Here is a 21,269-nt window from a genome sequence, read left to right on the forward strand (position 1 = left end):
CTCCTGTGTTCCCCTTCGCTCCACCCCTGGGAACTCCTGCGGCCTCCTCCTGATCACAGCTGTTTGTTATTGTCATTGGTGTGTGTATTTAGTTCCCCTCTCTTGTAGCTCTAGATGCCAGTTCGTCTGAGTTCTTACACCATTCGTACCCGCCATTTTTTCCTGGTGTTGACTTTGTGTGTTTTCGACCTCCTGCCTGCCCGACTTTGCCTCCTGGATTTCCTCCTCCATTGCCTGCACTGGTTTGGATCTTGGACTGCCTGACTTTGCTTCTGCTGTGGTTTTTGAGAATAAAACACTTTTGGACTGAGCTTGTCTGCCATGCAATTGAGTTCACAAACCCTGACACAGCCAGTGTCTTTAATGGCCATTCGAGTTGGTATTATGGGAGTATATATGCAAAGTGTGAGATAAAGTGGCTTTCTTGTAGATGTTTAAGTACACAGCATCACAATACTCCTCTAGTATAGAATCCTTCCCAGTGTAATACTCAAATGAATACTGCTGTATCAGGTCTAAATATGTATAAACGTGTCCCACTGTTGTTGTATATAATAGTCCTGTCACAACTATTTTATAAATACACTGGAAAGACTCATTGAAACCACTAAAGTCCTGTGTGTAACAAGTAGAGTATGCGTCTTGTAAGACACTCCTGTTCGTGAAAAATGGATCCTTGATGTCATAACCATGCTTAACATTCTCCTATACACACTCATGCACTCACAAACACACATACCAATGGGAGCGACTGCAATGTAAAGCACACATTCATTCCCATATGGACAGGTAGAGATGAGCATCAAATCACCGGCCATGAGATTTACATTTCTTGGTTCGAATTGCTCAAAAGTAGACGTGTCTATTTAAACACTGTGAGTACAAGTTGGGAAAACTGTGGAAGCTCCAAACTAAAAAAAAACAAAACAAACAAAAAGGTAATAACAAGCAAGTGCCCACGGTTCAGAGGGGCTTCACTTTAATCCTCAGGGATTCAGAGATTTAAAATGCCACATTTGATTGCTCTCTGAAGCTCGTCACCATGAATTGCAATAATAATTGAGAATATATGGTAGATTCAATTGCATTTTAGAGAACTGTGTATGATGACAGCAGTGTACAACCATTACAACTGACCACTCCTCATTTTAGGACCAATGGGCTCGAGGATGCTCAGATTGGCGATATAAACTGTCTGGACAGTAAAAATAGAAAGTTTCTATATTTGTTTCAATGATATCCCTTAAGTCTTAAAATATAAGCATTGATATTTCAATTGTCTCCAAAAAAACCCTCCCAAAAAACAAAAAACATTTGCGTGTACAACATATTTCAAATACAAATCAAAACAAAACCAAATCATAATACGAGTGAAAATCTGCAGTTATTTATTGTCAATAAAACTGAATGGGAAGTGTATGTGTGGGATTGCAAAATGATAGTAAATGGTTAAGTCCAGGTAAGGAATCAAAGTTCTACATATAGCATCAGCAATTTGCCAGGTGAGGAGAAGAAGGATCTCTTATTTATAATGTGCCCTGATGGAAGCTGTCTAGTCAGGTGAAGCACGGATATGAGCATTCAGCCAGACTTCAAAGAGGTTTATTTTTCATCAAGTTCAACATGAAGTGAATGAAGAAGTACCTGCAATTAGGGTAGTGTTTCATCCATATAGAGATATACCAGATTGAGACCAGTAAAGATCCTCTTATAAGATGGGCCTCTGAAGGACGATAATTGACTCGCATATACAGACCTTAATAGGTTGGAAGATAAGTGATAAAAACCTGAAAAGATACTTTTCCCAGGATTAGATCTACTGCTGTGTTTTCTCTGCCTGCCGTCATGCTATTGGAGCACAGCAACTATTGATGCTAATTGCATCTGTCTATATGAGCATTTGCACATGAATCAGATCGTGCTCGTCTCTCGCACAGGGAGGAAGGGGGTTAAAACAAAAAAAAACCAAACAAAAGAAACACAAAAATAAAAAAAAAACTGTAGACGATTAATTTAATTTGAACATTTACCGCAATCCATTCACAGGCTTGTGGGTAAATAGGGCTGCGGCGTGGCAACGTACATGCCCGGGCATGTTTGGAGAGTCACAGCAGCACGTGTCGAACGCTCAAGAAATAAATACAGCTTTGACAGCTGTAATACCGTGGAATTAGTGCGGGAGTTAACCTCTTACTCTCCTCCTGTCTCTCACTCGCTCTCTTCTCCTCGGCCTCTATTTTCCAAGCTCCGACTCCCTTCTTCGCTTCAAAAAAACTCTTCCAAACCGCAGACACGTAGCGCACAAAAACACTGGGTGAATGATGTCATGTGTGATAAATCTGCTGTTGATCACTTAGCGGATGGATTAAAGGGGCAGGAGGGGAGGGAAAGACGTTGGAAGAAGATCCAGCGAGAGGAAGTAATGTAAAGAAATTAGAGAGCTGAGAACGGGAGAGAGGGAGATGAAGAGGGGAAAAAGAAAGAGGGCGACAAGAGTGAATGATGTGCATGGTGAAGTGCAGGAGGACGACGGAGTATTGAGTCAGTGGGAGGAGGGAGAGGTGGAACAGAGAGGCATAAAGATACTGAGAGCAAGGGAGGGAAAGATGGAGGGAATGATTATGAGTGGAAATGTTTGCCACTCAATCAGGATATGGAATCCCATAAATAAGATGCCCTCACAGGCAACAGTATAATGTCACCGCATTCACACATACAAAGATGACGGAGTAGGGATGTGTTGTGGGAGCAAATATGGCTGTGATGCCTGACTTTAAAAAAAACCCAACACATATATAGAACATTCTAAATATATGAAAGCAAACAACATGAGTTGTGCCATATTTTCCTCATTTTTGTCCATTACTTCATTCAGCTCCTCGACTTTCTGCTAAGCCTTTTGGCACTTTGTTCATTGGTATTCTCATTGCGTTGTCTCTCAGTATTTACTGTGTGAGGCAACCACATTAATGGAAGAGTATTGCTCTGCCGAAGGACTTTCTGATATATCTCGGGATTAAAGGGAAGATAGAAAGATAACGACAGACGGATGAGGATGGAATCAGGGAAAAACATACTTTTTTTTTCTATCAAAGATGAAGTGAGAGATGGAAAAGGATTAAAGGCAAATTGTGAGAGAAAATGAAGCTTCTGTTTTTACATGCTTGGGATCAATTGGCAAGTTATTCATTCTTGAGAGAATTGACTTGATTATTCCAGGAATTACCTGGTGGAGACATACATTTATGCAGTGAAAGATGCGCCTGGTTTCTATTCTGTTTTTAATCACCTTTATTTCACCCATTGGCCCACTGAGTGAAACATCTTTTTTGAGCAACAGGGCAAACATATATGAGAGGTTGTGACTTCAGATCTCTCTGAAAAGAGACTCCTGGACCAGGGTGCAAAGTGTAAAACAAAGCAAATTAATTATTATTTTTATTATTTTTTATTATCCAGATTTTCAGTATGAATACATACTTGCGATCCTTCAGACTTTTTGGGTATTAGGCAGGAGCTGTCAGAGAAAGTTAGCACATATATATATTAAAATCATATTAATATTAATTGAGCACAACATTGTCAGCAGTAGAAGCACAATGACTCTGCATCACATTCAGTGATGACAAGTTTCTAAACCATTCAGCTCGAAGCGGTTTTATCATCCTTCTGAAAGACAAGTAATCGGCACAATAAACATAACCTTATTCCCAAAGTTAATTGATATGACTTTCTTAATGACTGAGAACTGGAGCAGACCATAATTGTTCACACTGTCACACTGTGCCCGCGGTCTTGTACTTCTCTTATCTTTTGTTTTACTAATACTAACAAAAGCTGCTTATTGTCCAATGCATGGATATGATGCTATTGTTTTCACAGCCAATGTGAACCAAAGGTATCCAGGGTTTTGCTGAAGAATAGCAGGAGTATATCTTATTTCTCACACCAACAACTGGAAATATTCAACAGCATTCTTGCAGTTTAGGATACTTCTTGTAGTGTCAATGATAGTTTTGGGTTAGTACCAAGAGTTATTCCAAGGCTAATTCCGCACTTTATACTTTCTCCTGTAGATCAAAAAGATTATGTGGGTATGTAATGTATGTGAGGAACATATCACAAAAATGCTGGCTGGATATCAGTTCTAAGCAGTGCCTCTCTGGCTCCGTGTCTCCCACGCTCTCACTCTCTCATCTCTTCATTTGTCTTCGCTTTGGTATTCTCTCATGCCCCCCCTACCCCCAACATGTATCTGTCTTCTGTCTCTTCCACCCACCTTAAGTCTTTCTTGTCCTCCTCCTCAACCTCCGATCATCTGTTTTTCACTAACAATTCAAGCTCAAACTCAGATTGAAGAACACTTAATTGGCCTGACCTCCCAGACTCAATCTCACTGTGGGTTTTTTTTACTTTCAATTATTTTCCTGTTGTGTTACCAAGAGACTCCTGTAGCCAAAGGCTCTATATCAAAACTTTTGTCAAACTTTTCTATCGCAAAGGAATCAATATTGGGAGAACCTTTTATTACAAATAGGACCGATTACTGCCTACTTCCGACACAGTTGTTTGCTTTTTATTAGGGCACGTTTATATATCATTTCAAGTGAAAATGCATCAGGGTTAATTTTGTGTTTTTTATTTCAACAAATTTGACACAGCAACATAAAAATAAAACAAAAAACAAACAAAAAAAAACTGTTCAGTTTAAATGGAAATGGATGAAAAGCTGAAAACAATGTAGTTAGCATTCCAGGCCACGAGTTAGTGCTGTTTGTCAATTTTGCATTGAAACCACACGCACATGAGTGCAGAGAATAATACACTATAAACATCAACGATGGCAAGCACACGGATATTCGTATGGACAGAGGACGAATTTGGATTGCTCGAAACAAAAAATACCCAGAGTCCCAGAAGACAAGGAACTTGGACATTGTTGTTATTGTCCTTCTACTCACACACTTGCATAACATTTACTACAGCCATGATGCGCATGCGAAGCATCGTTTCGGAGCATTTTCAAAATAGTTCAGCCTCATTCATAATTTTCAAGGTGTTCCTTTTTCCAGTGGGTCAGTCATGTTATCGTGTAAACGACCCCCAAAACAAAGCAAAAGTCTCGCCTTTTCACAGGCCCAAGTCAAATATGATCATTCTTAGCATAAGGATCACATCTGCTTTTCTTTGCAAACACAGCCAACACTAACAACTTTCTGCACGCTCTTGTGTCCTATGTGAAGTGTTATTACTCACCTGTTAGATGTACAAACGCCGACTGCAATCTGCTGGTGACCGCACAGACAGCCGCACAACTATTTGATCACCCCACCAACCAAATGTCTAGCACACCCAAGAATTTACACTTGGGAATATCCTTTTATCTAGGATGAAAACAAACTTTGTTCTGTCACAAATTGCAGTTTTTGTTTTTTTTTTGTTCATGGTTGCTTTACTGAGCCTTTTGTTCTGTAATAAATACAGCAGCTGCACGGAAAGATTTCAAGATGTTCTTTGGTCTCATCACAGCTGGTAATAAGTCGATTGTGGTTCAATTCATAATCATAATGGTTTGCCATTTTTTGAAATGTTTATTAAAATATTCAACTAAAGCAAAAAAAACAAGTGTTTATTACGAAAGACATAATAACAGCTTTCCTATTTTTAATATTACACTATAAATCTAGGTTTGCTCTCTATCTGAGTGATGGGCTCCATTTAATGCTTTGTGCACATTTTGCCTGTTCCTCCGAGGACTTCTTGTTTGTTTTCTGCTTCCTCATCTGCCCCTCACTTTGTTGCTCCACCCTCCATCATTCTGTGTCTTTCTCTCCCCTGACTCTCTCCTCTTTCTCTCCCTTCTCCTCCCTCCCCATCTCTCCATCTTTCAGACAACACTGACTTCTGGAAGCACGGGGCTTGTATCAGTTTGTTTGACTCAGACTGTAGATGTTTTCGAGCACTGTTTCTTATTGCTATTGTTCAGCAGTGCACTGCTGTCATTAATTATGAAGTCTCAAATGGATTTCCTATACAGTCCGTGTCACAAACACACAAGTTGACAAAAAAGAAGGGAGCTCGCGCCTTCCTCAGTATGTGGAGTTCCTACAAATTGACTGAGGCCTAACAAGAGAGTTCATTCCACTTCAATCTCTTGGTAAGGTGTGTGTGAGAGAGAGTGAGTCCACATGCATGCTGTACACTCGCTGCCAAGAAAGCGCCCCCCGGGGAATCATGTCAATCAAACTAGCTGGCAATTTGTCAAAGAAACAAGCACTTTGCAAGACAGACAGATGTGTATATATGTGTGTGCGTGCGCACTAGAAGTGCATAGACTAGCAATACTACTGTTTTTGTTACTTCATTATGCATGCATGCTGAGATTTCCTGGAGCAAATCTGCGTTTGTTGGATTCACACTATTTGTGTTTAGGTGTGTGCATGTTAAATTATTAAAATACAGAAGTAGGTACACTGCAGTTCTACCACATACTTTGACACAAAGTTCTTCTAAAAGACAGAACTTTGAGTTGTATATATATGGTTATATATTGATGTATCTTTCTACATATATTCATTATTTCTTCATGTGTTGCCTTTCACTCGTTACTTATTGATTTGTTCTTCTTGAATAACCCTCAAAAGTACAAACAGTGAAATACAAGTAAAAATATGGTTTGAAATACCTGTGTACAAGTGGAAAATGAATTTATAAAACACTACACTTTGTTAACAAAGATGTAAAACAGTAATTTTACCATTTAAATAATAAAATAACTGGAAAGAAAAAAAGTGAAGGATATGATTAATATAAACAATGGTTGTGCTCATAAATAATTTATATATTGCAAAATAATTCATAAATGCCAAGTAACAAACAATACAATACAAATACAAATGATCAGAGTATTTGTAATGACAACTCAGAATTCCAAGTATTTGTAACTCTGACTACATCTTTGGCAGGAATGACACCAACAATACTTGAACATGGAAACGTGATATAGGATATATAAAAAAGAACAAACCATCTAAAGACAGCCTTTTTAATCCATACTCTATTGTTCTTTAATAGTTTATGTAATCAAACCATTCATATTTATCAGGACATACAATCAAGTTAGATAGCTATTATGAGTGACACTCATCTATAAAACTACCAAGTCCAAAGAGAATATGGACTGGGAGTCTGAATAGCGCCACTGTTGTTATTGTCCGTGTGCAGAAGAACTATTTACCACGATAGTGGTGCGCATATGCAGTTGCAGCATTTCAGAGAAACCATTTTTGAATTGTTGCTTTTCGTTGGCTTTGTAGTGTAAACAGACCTTCCAAAGGCAACATTTTCACTTGAAAACCACGCCAAGTAAGCAGGACCTCAATTGAGTCACAAATATGTCAGGACAAGCAGTTAAAATTAGCCAAGCATATTATACAAGTGGCAATGACTTCCTTCATAATTGAGTTATTGAAGACTGGAACATAGATGATTGATTGATAGATGATTCTCACACCGAACATGGAGACATTTTGAAGAGAAAAACTTTCTAAACTTCAACTAAAATAAATAATGGGGAACAGTGAGGCAGTTAGAACAGGCTCAAAAAGAGAGGTAGAGGAAACAATAGATCAAAGTTCCGCTGAAGCTAATGACTGCCCTGGACTTTACGGAACAATTTGACACATCATTCTTCATATGAGTGTCTCATCGTTAAAGGCATGTCTTGTGCTCTCTGTGCCTTTTTTCCCCTGCTTTAATTGTATTTTCCAGTGAGTGTGGATCTGTTTGTTTTCCATTTCTGTCTCCTGCTATTTTCTTGATTTCAACTCATTTTCATTGACTCCGCTTCTTTGTTTCAATTTCATTCTGGCGCTCAAGCCCTTTTTGTGTGGGTGTGTGTGTGTGTGTGTGTGTGTGTGTGTGTGTGTGTGTGTGTGTGTGTGTGTGTGTGTGTGTGTGTGTGTGTGTGTGTTACCCTCGTGACATAGAGATGTGCGTCACTGGAGACTTATTGACTTCCTTCGACTCTTCCTTCAGGTCAGCTGACTTAAACAGCACAGCCTGATTGGCTAATAAGCCAAAGCCACACTTCACTAAACGTCAAGTGACAAATTGATTCCTCTGTTAAACACACACATGCACACACAAGCCGCTTGTACCCATGCTCTAATTTACAGCTGTGCATCTCCTGTGAATTCTCAGAAGAGCGGTTCCTGGATTACAACTTTATAAACTCCAGTTCACTCTCTAAAAATGTCAGGGAAGACATTAGTTGTGACACTTCTAATCACCAGTTGGCCTCACTAAATGTCATTTTGTTTATAGAGACAGTCTTGTCAATGTCAAAATGTGAGGACATTACACCTTTGCTTCCTCAAAAGTGGCTTTTTCTTCCAATGCAACCTTTTGTCCTCCAATGAGATGAAATCACAACCACAGAATCAACTCTAACTTCGGAGGTGCCCAGCTAGGGCAATAAAAACAACTACTAAACCAGCCCAGCATGCATTTATAGTATCACATAAGAAAACAGAATCTACTTGATAGATAGAAATTATTAAAGTTGGAGGAAAAACTCAGCAGAGCATTGGGAAGACAGAATAACACAGTCAAGAGGAGCAAAGGAAAGCGCTGTAGAGTAACACTAAAGTTGAAAAGAAGTGCCGTTTGAGAATAGAGATGAGCCCACCAGGGTTCACCGGCAAGGGTAAAACCACGATAGGCAGAGCAGGCCTGGGTAAACAAGAAGAAGATGATAAAATGCATACTCACCGAGCTGACTGCGCCTCTGAGCGTAGGCTACCACCACCGCGGCCAGAACTACACAGCACAACGATGTCACAAGGTTTGCCATCTGTAGACACACACACAGCAAAGTCATCAGCGCGAGCGAGAGACCGAGAGCCGGCGAGAGAGAGCGTCCGCCTGTCGTCCTGATTGACTGACAGACCCATAGACGCCTACAACACCATGTAGAGATGGAGAGATAGCCGCTTCCTGTCCTCTCTCTCTGTATCTCTCACAGCGTCTATCTCCTTTCACTATCCCAATCCCTCAAGTGGTCCTTTTTTTTTCTCTTTTCTTCGCAGTTTCTTCCCCACTCGTCCAAGTCCTGCTGTATTTGATTTCTTTCACTTCTCCCACTCGCACTTTTTTTTTTTTTTTTTTACAGGAGGAATAACCACTCTCCCTTTCTCTTTATGGGCATCTCTTTCTCTCCTTCCTCCTCTCTTTCGTTCTGTTCATCAGCCTAATGGGTCCATCCTCTCTGGGATGGGCTATGGCCAGCAGCTCTTAAAGGTATAGCATACCATAAACAAACACACAACAGCGCTTTATAGAAATCTCTGTTCATTGCCTCGCGTGAACAATTTTGGAACTCGTTTAGCATTCAAGTTGTTTTTTGTAAGATGTGTTATATAATGTTGAAATGTTTTGTTTTCTGCTACTGTCATGCTTTTTAACTTGTTGTCTTTCATCTCATCTTTACTTTCTTATCTTATAAACAACATATTTTAATTTTAACATTTTGAAATGAAAATATAAAATACTGATATTTGCTCTTTAATATACTGTTTGCATTGCATGAAGTCTCAACATGTCACGTTTCTTTTCCCTTTTTTGAAATTTTTCAAAATCAAACTAAATGTCGAAATTGAAATTCCTAAATATCCTGTCATGTAATTTACACAGTGCTTTGTGTGCTTGGTCACACATTCACTGTCGAGAGCTTATAATGCGACACCAGCCTAATCATCTTGAAACCCTGAAGTCCTCGAAAGCAGAGATGAGCTCATACAAACCCAGTTCGAACTGAGCTGTGACTTCAATGTAAAGGGCTTGTAATTTGACACCTGCATTGTCTGCTGGTAGGACGCTACTGAGTGAGTAAAACTCATCGTTAGTATTTTGACAATGCCAACCTTGTGAACATGTAATTGTTGCAAAAGTGTGTTTGTCATTTGACACCAGCCTCATCTCCTGCCTTGCTGCTGCTGTACCAAACAGGTAAAATCTCAAAGGCAGCTAACCGTAATGTCTGCCACAGTGACCACATTTTAGATCAACAGAAAACGTTCGTGTACGTCGGAAACAGATGTGATTTCCTTCGCGCTCAAAGTCCTTCTGAAGTCCCCCAGAAGATATATCGTTCAATTTGATCGGAACAGAATGGCGTAAAATTGAGTAATTGCTGGTTTCAACGTCGGTTATGGTTACGGTTCTTTTTTTCAGCAGCTGGTTAACGTAGCTGGCTTCTTTTAAAGGAGACAATTCTTCTTCATTTTATTATTTTTTCTTGACAAACCGCGGTGTTTTTCTTTCCATCCAGTACATCTGTGCAGCATCCCAGGCTCTGGGACATGTTGCACAAGTTTCTGTTTTTTGTCTCCTCGGTCAACAGGGACGGCCCCCAGCTGCTTGTTCACTGCGAACAGCGAGTCCACATTTCCATATCATTGCTGCTTCGAAGCAAAAGGTATACCTTATGTTGATTAGTCTGTTAGAAATGCTCCCTTCAAAGAAAGCACCAGTGTTTCCCTGACTCCAACCTCCACTGGAAGCTATAAAGTCAGAGGTCAGGGTCACCGACTACATGATTGCACCGCTGGAGCTTGGAAGATTAGAAAACTCTATGCGAGGACAGCTGAGCTGACTGGAGTCCCGCCAACAAGAGAAGCTTGAACCCGGGTCCTTACAATAAAAATGTGGTCTCTCTTTCTCTTCCTACATTTCCTTCCACCACCCCCTTCCCTCCCCGGGCTGCTCCTGTGTCCTGAGGTGAAATAGCTGGCTCTGTTACAGACAAAGGTTGTCTGAGGGTCTCTCTGCTGCTGAGACTCGTGGTGAGAAAAGGTGTGAGTGTGTCTGCATGCGGAGAACAGAGTGTGCACTCTAAATAGAGGCAAAGAAATGAAAGTGAAATTCTTTGTTCTTTTGATGCGAGACTCCAGCTGTTACAAACCTCTGTCATATTCCATTAGCTCTTACTCAGTTTGGCTTCAGCGTCGCTCTTTCCGACTCTCTTTCTTTTGTCATTTCGCCGGCAGTCGTCTCTCCCCCCTTTTGTATGCGCCTCTCCATTTCCCCCTTCATATCATACCCGTGTTCTGTCGGTTGTAGTTAAGTTCCAGCACCAATACTTTTACCAAACGATGAAGTCCCTCGGAAAAAAGAAAAGCCGGTGTAATGTTCAGGAACACAGAAAAGCTTTTAAAGTCAAACAAAAACATATGAAGGAAAGTTTTTTCTTGACTGACCAAACATTCTTTGAATGCGTTTGAAAGGAAGAGCTTTTACATCCAAACTAATTAACACTGAACAAACCGAAAGGTATCCACATACTGCAAAATGTGTTATGTCTAAAAAAAACAACCAAAACAAATATGATTCATTCATTCGACTTGTTTGAGGAATTTCAACGAGCATAAATAGAGAAATTTGTAGGTTTTTTTTAAGCCAAAGTGCCATGTGGTAATTACAGCCAGGTTATTCTCATCAGAACTCATTAAGGTAATGGCACGGAGGAGGTTTCTAGGAAAGCATATCACCCCCAAAATTTCTAAAATATCTGTAATGATATTGTTTTTGATCTAAAATTAGATGCTTCAACTTACGCATATGCGTTGTAATCTTCTATCATGATATGTTAGAGGAAAAACAGAATGTATAATGTGCACCTGTTCAGAGGGGGAGAAGGATGCCAAGTATACACGTCCATTAATCATCACCCGAGCAGTTGTAATAGGAAAAGGTCTGACTGGTTATATGTGAGCAGCTCATCATCTTTATACAGCTGACCAGAGGGGTTTTTTTTTTTAGCTTGTGCAGCAAAAACTGAAGGGGAAATTTGCTATATACTGCCATTTTGGCTTGTTGTTGCAACTGCTCCAGGCATGGAGAAGGATAAAAAGAGAGAATTACAACAATTTAAGAAGAACATGTGGAAAGTTTTATAAATGTGAAGTGAAAATGAAGAACTTGTTGATATTCTTATGCATAGTGGTTATTTGGATGTTGCACTGTACTCCATTAAAACAGCTTAGGTTTTCATTTTAGCACAATTCCATAGACAATACATACTTTACTTTTGATGTCCCTTTATTATCAATTTTGTCATATCCATTCTTTTTTTATTGCTCACGCTCCATTCAATTGCGCATCTCAGCATTTAATTGTTCTGTTGGTTTAGCAGAGGACTCAGACAATTCCCAAAACTTTTTGCATTCTGTCTAAATAGTGTAATTCCGATGTCGGAATTATTGTATGTTGTACCATTATTTTTTCTCCTGTTGGAAGATATCCTTGGCCGTGCAAGTTGGGGCTTTTCATATTTATTTATTTTCTTAATCGCACATCCATCTCTTGAATGTTACTTATGACTCTAATCTTGACAGTTGATATCAGACTTTGCAATTCAATGTGTGTGTGTGTGTGTGTGTACACACACCTGTTCATGACAGAACCGATAAGCACATACAGACAGTGTACATTTGTGTGTGTGTGTGTGTGTGTGTGTGTGTGTGTGTGTGTGTGTGTGTGTGTGTGTGTGTGTGTGTGTGTGTGTGTGTGTGTGCGTGTGTGTGTTTGTGTCTATTTGTCGGTGAGTGATTGGCAGCTCATATGTATTTCATCTGAGCTAATATTGAGAAGAGTGACAGGGGGTGAAATTAAAATTGCATCCCTTGTCAGGGCATCACAATCCTCATCTCTGCTCTTCATTTTCAAAGTGCTGCTTTGCCTATCAAAAACCTGAATGGCATGCCTGCGCATTCGCAAGAATTAAGGATCTTTAACATGTGCGGACGTGTGTGTGTGTGTGTGTGTGTGTGTGTGTGTGTGTGTGTGTGTGTGTGCTTGAAGCTGTGGGGGTATTTAGCCCGTCTATCAGAAAACAATACAGTTTGGAAAAGTGACAGCTTCAGATCGCTCACATAATGACAGCCCACAGGCGGTTAGCGTCACAGTCACACAAACTCAATACAAAACCCTCCTGCCTTCATCCTGGCATCCCTCCCCTCCTCTGGCCCTCCCATTTATTCCCCTCTTCTGCCTTCCTTATTCCATATTTATTTATTCATTTCTTATTGGAGGGTAAAGGGCTGAATAGGCGTGATTCTTCTGGCTGCTTAATTAAAATATATAATTCATCTGCGTCAAATGATTTTGCCTCTGCTTCTTTGTGGAGTCCGATTTGGGAACATTTGCATTTAAATTGGAAAGCCAGGAGGGAAATACACTCGGCAGCCGATGCCTGCGTGTGCATGTGAAACTAGAAGGCATCCTTCTATTTAAAAAATGCACATACATACTTTTTCTTTCCCCTTTATTAGGTCCAGAAAGTGCCCGAAAATCAAACTCTTGTGGTCAGCCAAGAGGTATAATCTCATAATGGAAATGAAAGAAGAATGAAAAAAAAAAAAAAAAAAAAAAAAGTTGGTGTCCAATTGCAACTGTGTTTGATCAGACTAAAACCCCTTTACCAACAGACTAGATGGATGAAGCATATACTGTATAATGTGTTTAAAGAACAAAATGGTTGGTAGATATGAAGGTACTTCACTGATAGCAGAGGGATTTCAAATTGTCAGCTACTCTTATGCACAAAGATAACAATATTCAACATAAAATGCCTTTATACAATCACACTATTAACATAGAATAAACTACAATAACACCAACATACAAACCAACACATAACACACATAAAAAAAACATTTCTAGTAAAAACGCATCATTTTTGCATTTTTGTTTATGAAAAGTTTCGCGTTTACATGGCAACGGTTTGGAAACGACGTCTGTTTACACGGAAATTGCAGAAACACTGAACACACTGTAATTAGCATGTTGGATGTACCACCAGTAGATGCTGCTGTTTGTGTTCATAATGAAAGCACACACATGTGCGGGCAGAGAACAACATACTATAAACATTAACAATGGCAAACATGGACATTTGTAAGGACAGACAATGAAGTTGGATTGTTCTTACAGGTGACTCAACTATAAAACTACCAAGTCCCACAAGAATATTGACTGGGAGTCATGGCACTCTGGAAGCTGTGATTGTTGTTATTGTCCATCTACTCACGCATGTGCAAAATAACTATTTACTATGGCCGTGGAGTGCATGCACACAAGCAGCATTTCAGAAAGATTGTATTCCTTGTTTATACAGTGACATTTGTTATATTCGGTTAAAAAACATTTGTTTTAATATAATACATGTTAGTATTTATCTTCATAATTTCCTCTTAAGATAAACAATATTGCACAAGACACCCCATGCCCATTTTCGAAGTCTCTAAACACCCCCGCTGTTTGCTTTCTTCACAATTCCTATCCTGATTGTCATCCTCATTTCACCAAACCACTAGTTGACTCGAATAATAGATGAATTTTTATTCTCTTCTTCGCAAGAAATAAACAAAACCAAACAAACAGAAAACAAAGCGACTAAATTCCTCCTGTCAGCAAGCTGTCAGAAACAGAATAGTTCATTACAAATGTGTCTGCGGTGAAAATAAAGAGAAGTGCTCCCCTAGGGTAATAAATGAGAGCTCTGATTTATAGCAAGAGTAGGGAGTTACAGCCCTCAGGAACAACAGCCGCAGCTATCGCATGTACAGAAGAAGCTAACAATAGAAGGGTTGGATTGTTGTCCGTGAGGCCAACAGCTGGGAATTGCAAATAAGGAGTTTTTGACTCAAATATATCCATCATGTTTGGAAAAAGACACCGGCTCTCTAAACGTTCAATCAAAGCAAATTATTTCACTTTTTCTTTTTTAAGATACCGCTCACATTCAGTAATTCCTGAAGGGGCTATCCAGGATTGAGATTTATGGATCGTACAGGCAATTAAAGAATATATAATGCTGACACCAGTAGAGTGTAATCCAGCTGGGATCCCAGGACTTATTTATTTATTTTTGTAAGATGCTCAATCCAGCCTCACCCGGCAGCACTGAGCATGTTAAAAATGTGTAAAATCATACCTTCCCCATGCCTGCATGCTTTATATCCTGCCTCACAGCTACACCACGGACCATCTGGAGCGATGGGCTGCACATATAAACAGGAAAGGCGGCCTAATATAGCAGCTCGAGTAAGAACAAAACAACCGGCTGCGCCACGCTTCGTGTTTCGGAGTTACAGCATAAGGCTTCCTGAAGGAGCAGTCCCTTTAAATCCAGCTTTTTGGAAAGAGAGACAAAATCCTCCAGTTGACTGTTGGATGTCACTCTGGCGTTAAGTAAAAGTTACTTTCTTGCCTCAAGCGAAGTACCGCATGCAGCGGTGAGGTTTCTCACTGGATTCCACAAAGATCCAACACTGGCTTCCCTCCCTGTTTGACTGGAAAGTGATTACAAGAGTTCACCAACCACCTGTGACAAACAGTTTGAGCCCCGTCGACACGACATGGGGCCTCAGTCTGGTCTAAACCTACATAACAGACCTCCGTATGAGCCAAATCACTGACTCAGGTGGATAGAGAGCCTTTTATCGTCTAATAAACCTGCTTCGTCATGAAATTCTTCTGATTTACAAATCTGATTGTATGTTGGTGCTTTCATGCATAAATTACAAACTGAACTAGGAACTTTCCGAGAAGGAACTTCCCAGTGTGATAGCGTTCACGAGAATCCTTCTGAATATTATTCCAGCAATCCACAATCTCAAATTGTTGATTTCCCAGTGGGATAGACACCCAAACTGAACATCTTTCAACATAGCAGCATTTAAACATTTACATGAGAAATAGGATTTCAAATTCGAAGAACATTGTGGGCCTACACTTTGTTCTTCCAAATAAGTTTCAATGAAGCCTGTAAAATAAAATAACATTTTGTGGTGGTAGACTTGTTCATTGTTATTTGTCAAGCAAATGCTCCCAACTGGAGAAGAGAACTGGGCCCTTCCCAAGTTCCCAGTTGCACAAACACACAAATGTATGTCATTTATAATTGTTCTGTCTTGATTCGACTTTAGTTTTTCATATATTGTCTCTCTGTGCTTATACCTTATCTTGATTTCAGCTTCATCTTATTATTGTTTGCCTTAGGATAATTTCCTGAAGATGTTAAATAAGCAGCACACAGCCTGAAATGATAAAAATGTACTTTAACCTACTGAGCACAAGGAGAGATGTGGGATAGTGTCAGAGACATTTGGAAATACTCTTCTAACTTTATAATCATGTTAAGTGAAACCATGAAACTGAGTTAAGGCGTGCTATCAAGGAGGTTGAGTAAAACTTTAAGGGGATCCTCACGGCAAGAATAGGACTTCTGTTCTCAGCAGGGCTGACTGGATGACTTTCTCTTGACACATTTGTCCTCCCCCCAGGCAGAAATTCTTTTTCTTAAATTGAGCTAATACAGATAAGAAACTGAGAAATCGATTGCTCATTCCAGTTCACATTATTCCAGATGAACACATACATATGGAAAGTTTACACATTCAGCACAAAAACAATGCATGCAAATCTCAATTTGTACATGACAAGGTCGTGCTTTAGTCCATCTGATCATTGAGGTAGGAAGTGGATAATCTCTAGAGACTTTCTCGTTAGTCAAAGTTCCAGGTGACCTGGACTTCTTGACCAGCAAACTCTTAGCATGCAATCTTGTAAATTTTCCTCCACTCCCTTCTGCCATTCTTTCCTGGTTGGTAATCTCCCATATATCTTACCAAAGGCCAATCGGATGGAACGCAGGCACCGGTTAATACACACCTGGACCCTATCTGTGATGTCTTCAGTCTTGTAAGGACTACATCTGAAGAAACCTCTTGAAGATATTTCAAAGCCACTTTGTTCACACGATAGACAACACTCACTATTATCAGTGTGTAATCCTCAGCAGGGGTTCAAACGAGGGGACAGGTGTTTATCAGTCGACATCCAGTACAAGTTTGCTCAAATGTTAATAGAATTTATTTTTCTGTGACCTTAATAGTGATTCACAGCACCTCATCAATCATCAAACATCCCGACCCCACACACAAAACCACACGACTGTCACCACTGTAACCTATAATGTCATACTCCTTTTCCAGTAGCCTAACTGTCCCTTGTTCTCATAATGATTTGCTTGGCAATGCTAATTCTCTCATCAATCATGCAGGGGTTGCAGCAGATTATCTACAAATGCTGCTTTCGGGTGGAAGGTGGGGTGGCAGTGGAGGCGGAGGAGGGACATGTCGGGCCTGATAGTGTGGTTTGCTGGCATTTTGGGTGGAGCGCACACACAGTTGGCATTTGGTTGCAAAGTGTTGATAGTCGGATGCCTGTGACCTTTTTCCTCACGGTCGTTCTGGCTATAATTGCTTGCTAAAGACAGCGTCAATCGAGGTAGCAGGGGTTCGGACCAGGAATGGAGACACACACACACACACACACATGCACACGCGAGCAGACGCTCATGCATGTGGATGATGGCGTTTGGCTGCGAGTGATAAATTTAGCCATTGATTACATGTGACTGCTTTCAGCTGGCTGAGATTTAGAGGACCTGAACAAGTCAGATGGAATGTATTGTGTGTCCTGCTGCACCACTGCTGCTGCTGCTGCTGGAGGTCCCTAGAGGTCTCACGTCACATAATTGCAGCATCTCATCTGCTTTGGTTTTCTACAAATACCCATAGAGTACACACTTTATTACCCACGGTGGGTAATGGCTCAAGCACAAATGAGCAAACTAAAAACAAATCAAAATCCAGAAGTTTCCATGGTACTCACTGTGCTCGTGGTCGGAATCAAACCTGTGATGTGACCGTATGACTTCTTATCTTTTCTTCGGAGCCTGACTATGAGTGTATATGTGTGAGTGTTTTTGTCTCCACCCAGCCATCTGGACCTCCTTGTGTGTGTAGCAACAGATTTAGGTGGTTAGAACGCTCTGGAAAAACACAGTGTTACCTCCAGCCCTCTCACCTCTGAACTCTATAAGTGTATCAAAGCTAAGAAAACAGAGCACTTTGTGTGCCCATGCCTGTGTGTGTGCGTGTGTGAATCTGTGTAAATGAGTGTGTGTGTGTGTGTGTGTGTGTGTGTGTGTGTGTGTGTGTGTGTGTGTGTGTGTGTGTCAGCATTCTTAAGTCCTATAAGGCTCTGAATGATGGGTGTAGACTCCCCTTTGTGAACAGGGAGCCTCCAGGAGCTGCGCAGCAAGTGCGTGTGTGTGTGTGTGTGTGTGTGTGTGTGTGTGTGTGTGTGTGTGTGTGTGTGTGTGTGTGTGTGTGTGTGTGTGTGAGTGAGAGAGAGAGAATGTGTGATGTACGGGCTGTGATGTTCTGAACAGAGGTGTTTTTACAGGGAGTTAATCAGAAACAGAGCCGAGGCCTTGCCCACAGTGGGTGAGAGACACACACACACACACACACACACACACACACACACACACACACACACACACACACACACACACACACACACACACACACACACACACACACACACACACACACACACACACACACACACACACACACACACACACACACACACACACACCGCTATACTTTCAATACTATTGACCACTAGATCACTGAATTACTTCAAAGTCGTACTATGTACTTTTCATCTTTTTGCATCTATTGGAATGCATCTTGCTATAAAAAATAATCATTGCTTCATGGCTCCATTACCAATTCATAGCTTCAATTCAGGAGTTCAGTCAGGTCAAAATAGAAAAATGACATTCAAAATAGGCACATCTTCTTCTATTAACCTAAAGTGAAATGGTAAAGGAATGTTGGAATTGAACAACTGTCCAATCAGTAAAAAGAGCCAAACATCATACATTCATATACAGAATAAAAGCAATAAAATGCACCTAATGATATTGCTCAAAGAGATTCACACAGAGGTTTTAAAGGCAGCCAACAGTAACATAGTGGAATCCAATGTCAAGACTCATAGGTTAGGACATGTAATTAAGTTTGTGTCCTTTTATCCACTGAATGCATGAACAGAAATTATAGATCTACCCTTGACTTTTGCCTCCTAGACTTTCATTTTTTCAGTAAGTGAACATACTGATTTGAAATTCCTGCATTTTTGAGATAATGTCCCAACAAAATCAGGACTGGAAGAAATGTAAGTAACCAACAAGTGGATAACCTTCAATATGCAGCTTTCCCCTGGCAATGTTGAAAAATGAAAGAAATTCAGAAATTACATATCAATCAGGTACATTCTACAATCTGACGATTAAAAGATTATGTACATGACTAAAAGTGAACATGTGACAGATAAATGTGATGACTTTTTAATGATAGACTGCAGACGCTTCAATAAAATTCCTTTTTTAGAGAATGCCTGAAGACCACTACTTTAACAAAGAGTGTACCTATAAGCCAGATTCTAGTGAACATTTCTGACAAAGCTTTAAGACAAACTGGATATATTAAAATTTTGTGGATGGAAGAAAATGTGCAAAGTGTGAGTGTTTTCAATACTTGGCAGACTTTCCTTATACAGCATTACTGTGTGACATGCTGATGATTCCTGAATTTGATCAGACGGTCATAGAGCAGAAGTGCTGAAAGCCACTGTAATGACCTATAAATGGGTACTTAAGTGCATTTCTCCTCTTTCTGGCAGTGTTTGAATTGTCTGTATACCATCAAGTATCTCAGAGTTGTTGAACCCTGTCAGCTCAAACAGGGGAGGTGTGAAAAGCTAAACGTGTGGCATGATACGTCCTTTAATGAACATCAATCACATCCAGGAGCAAAATCATCCAGATGTGTGGTGTTGAGAATTCTCAAGCAGTAACCACCTACGTCACAGACCAATGACTGGGGCTGTGCGAGCAGTAGGACAGATGCTCACAAGTGGACACACGCAGAGAGGAGGTCGACCCCTCAGAGAGTGTCTGTCACTGGCCTGCCAACCCCCCGGCAGTGTTTGAAGAAAGTCTGCTGTTTGTTGGGCTGCAAGTCCTCAAAGCCTAGACCCGACTCCTCTTAGCCCGCTACACCAACTACATATGAAGCTGTCCATCAACCCAACTCACTGTCCCGGCTGGGGGAGGCTGGAATAACCACAGGGTTTGTGGTATAACATAGAAACCTAGAACTCTGACAAGAGGTTTTATGGCGTGCTGAGATAGGAAACCTGAAGACAATCTAATGAATGACAATAACCGAGTGATAAAGTAAGGCTCGGATATTCCTCAACGGTTTCATTTTTTACGCATTTAAGTTGTGCGTGCACCTTTCAATTGCTTGATAGTGTCTAGTTTTATTCATTGTGACCTTCTATTGGAATTTAAAAGCAGAATTAATAACGGTACGATGTCAAAGTGGTGCTTTATTGTTTTGCGTCAAATTGTGTTAATTCAATAAAAATAGAGCCAAAAGAAACATTTTCCATTCAAACATATCTTGTTAATTCAGAGACAGGCCACTGTTTTGGGGGCTGCATCATGTTATTTTGTGAAAAAAGAAAATGTTTTAATACTTCAGAAAAAAAAAACACACTTTTGTGCTTTCTACTTCAATTTCCTGTGTTTTGGCACAACATACTTTTCATAGTATGAACAATTTTTGATTCCCTTAAAAAAACCCAAAACAGATCAGGACAATGCTATTTTGCCTTTATCAATGTGGAATCAGTATGGAGAATGTCTTTGACATTGTGTTTATTGAAATAACATAACTTGTATTACCTGTTTCACAATCATTTACAAATCACATGTATGTAAATCTATGTATCATCTAATTGGTATAATCAATATTATGAAGACTGGTTTATTTTTCCCCCCTGTGGGCCTCAGGAGAACAAGCTTTGACATTAGTAATTAATGGGAACTGAAATAAATAAATAACTGGCCATTCATTTACAACAACAAGAAAACCAAAGTAAATTATCTTTGTGATTTTCATTTTCAGCCTGAGATGCAATGCTCAGTTGTCATGTAACCACGATACATCGATTAAAATACACAAAGACTGAGTAATAAACACATTGAAAGTCTTCCACACATGCCTGGAATAACTTGCTGGCTTTGACCGATTCAGGGTTAATATTTGTGAGGGAAAATGCTTCTGCAGCACAGTTACCACATGGTCTGAGTGGTTTACAGAACCACATTATAGTAAACACAGTAAATGAAACTGAGACTGAGTGGCAGAAAATGATAGTTCTGAATCCAATAATCATAATTGAGCATCACAATGGTTATTTCTGTAATGTATTTCTGTGCTTATTGAGGTTAACTGGTTTTTCAGTCATACAACTCATAAATGGACCAATGCTTTTAA

General features: G+C 40.0%; 1 protein-coding gene across 2 annotated transcripts in view; it reads right to left on the minus strand.

Annotated features, from left to right (window-relative positions):
• cntfr (ciliary neurotrophic factor receptor) overlaps nucleotides 1-21,269 on the minus strand; it is a 271,731-nt gene that overhangs the window by 156,496 nt on the left and 93,966 nt on the right. Inside the window, exon 3 of one of the 2 annotated variants that reach the window (XM_080510318.1) lies at nucleotides 8,773-8,854. In XM_080510318.1, coding sequence (XP_080366444.1) covers nucleotides 8,773-8,854 — 82 coding nt within the window. Of the gene's footprint in view, nucleotides 1-8,772; nucleotides 9,317-21,269 lie in introns of those variants that run through there. The other variant, XM_080510317.1, reaches the window with a different exon arrangement.

The sequence above is a fragment of the Blennius ocellaris genome, assembly GCF_963422515.1.
Source record: "Blennius ocellaris genome assembly, chromosome: 15".
In the NCBI taxonomy this organism is placed as follows: domain Eukaryota; kingdom Metazoa; phylum Chordata; class Actinopteri; order Blenniiformes; family Blenniidae; genus Blennius; species Blennius ocellaris.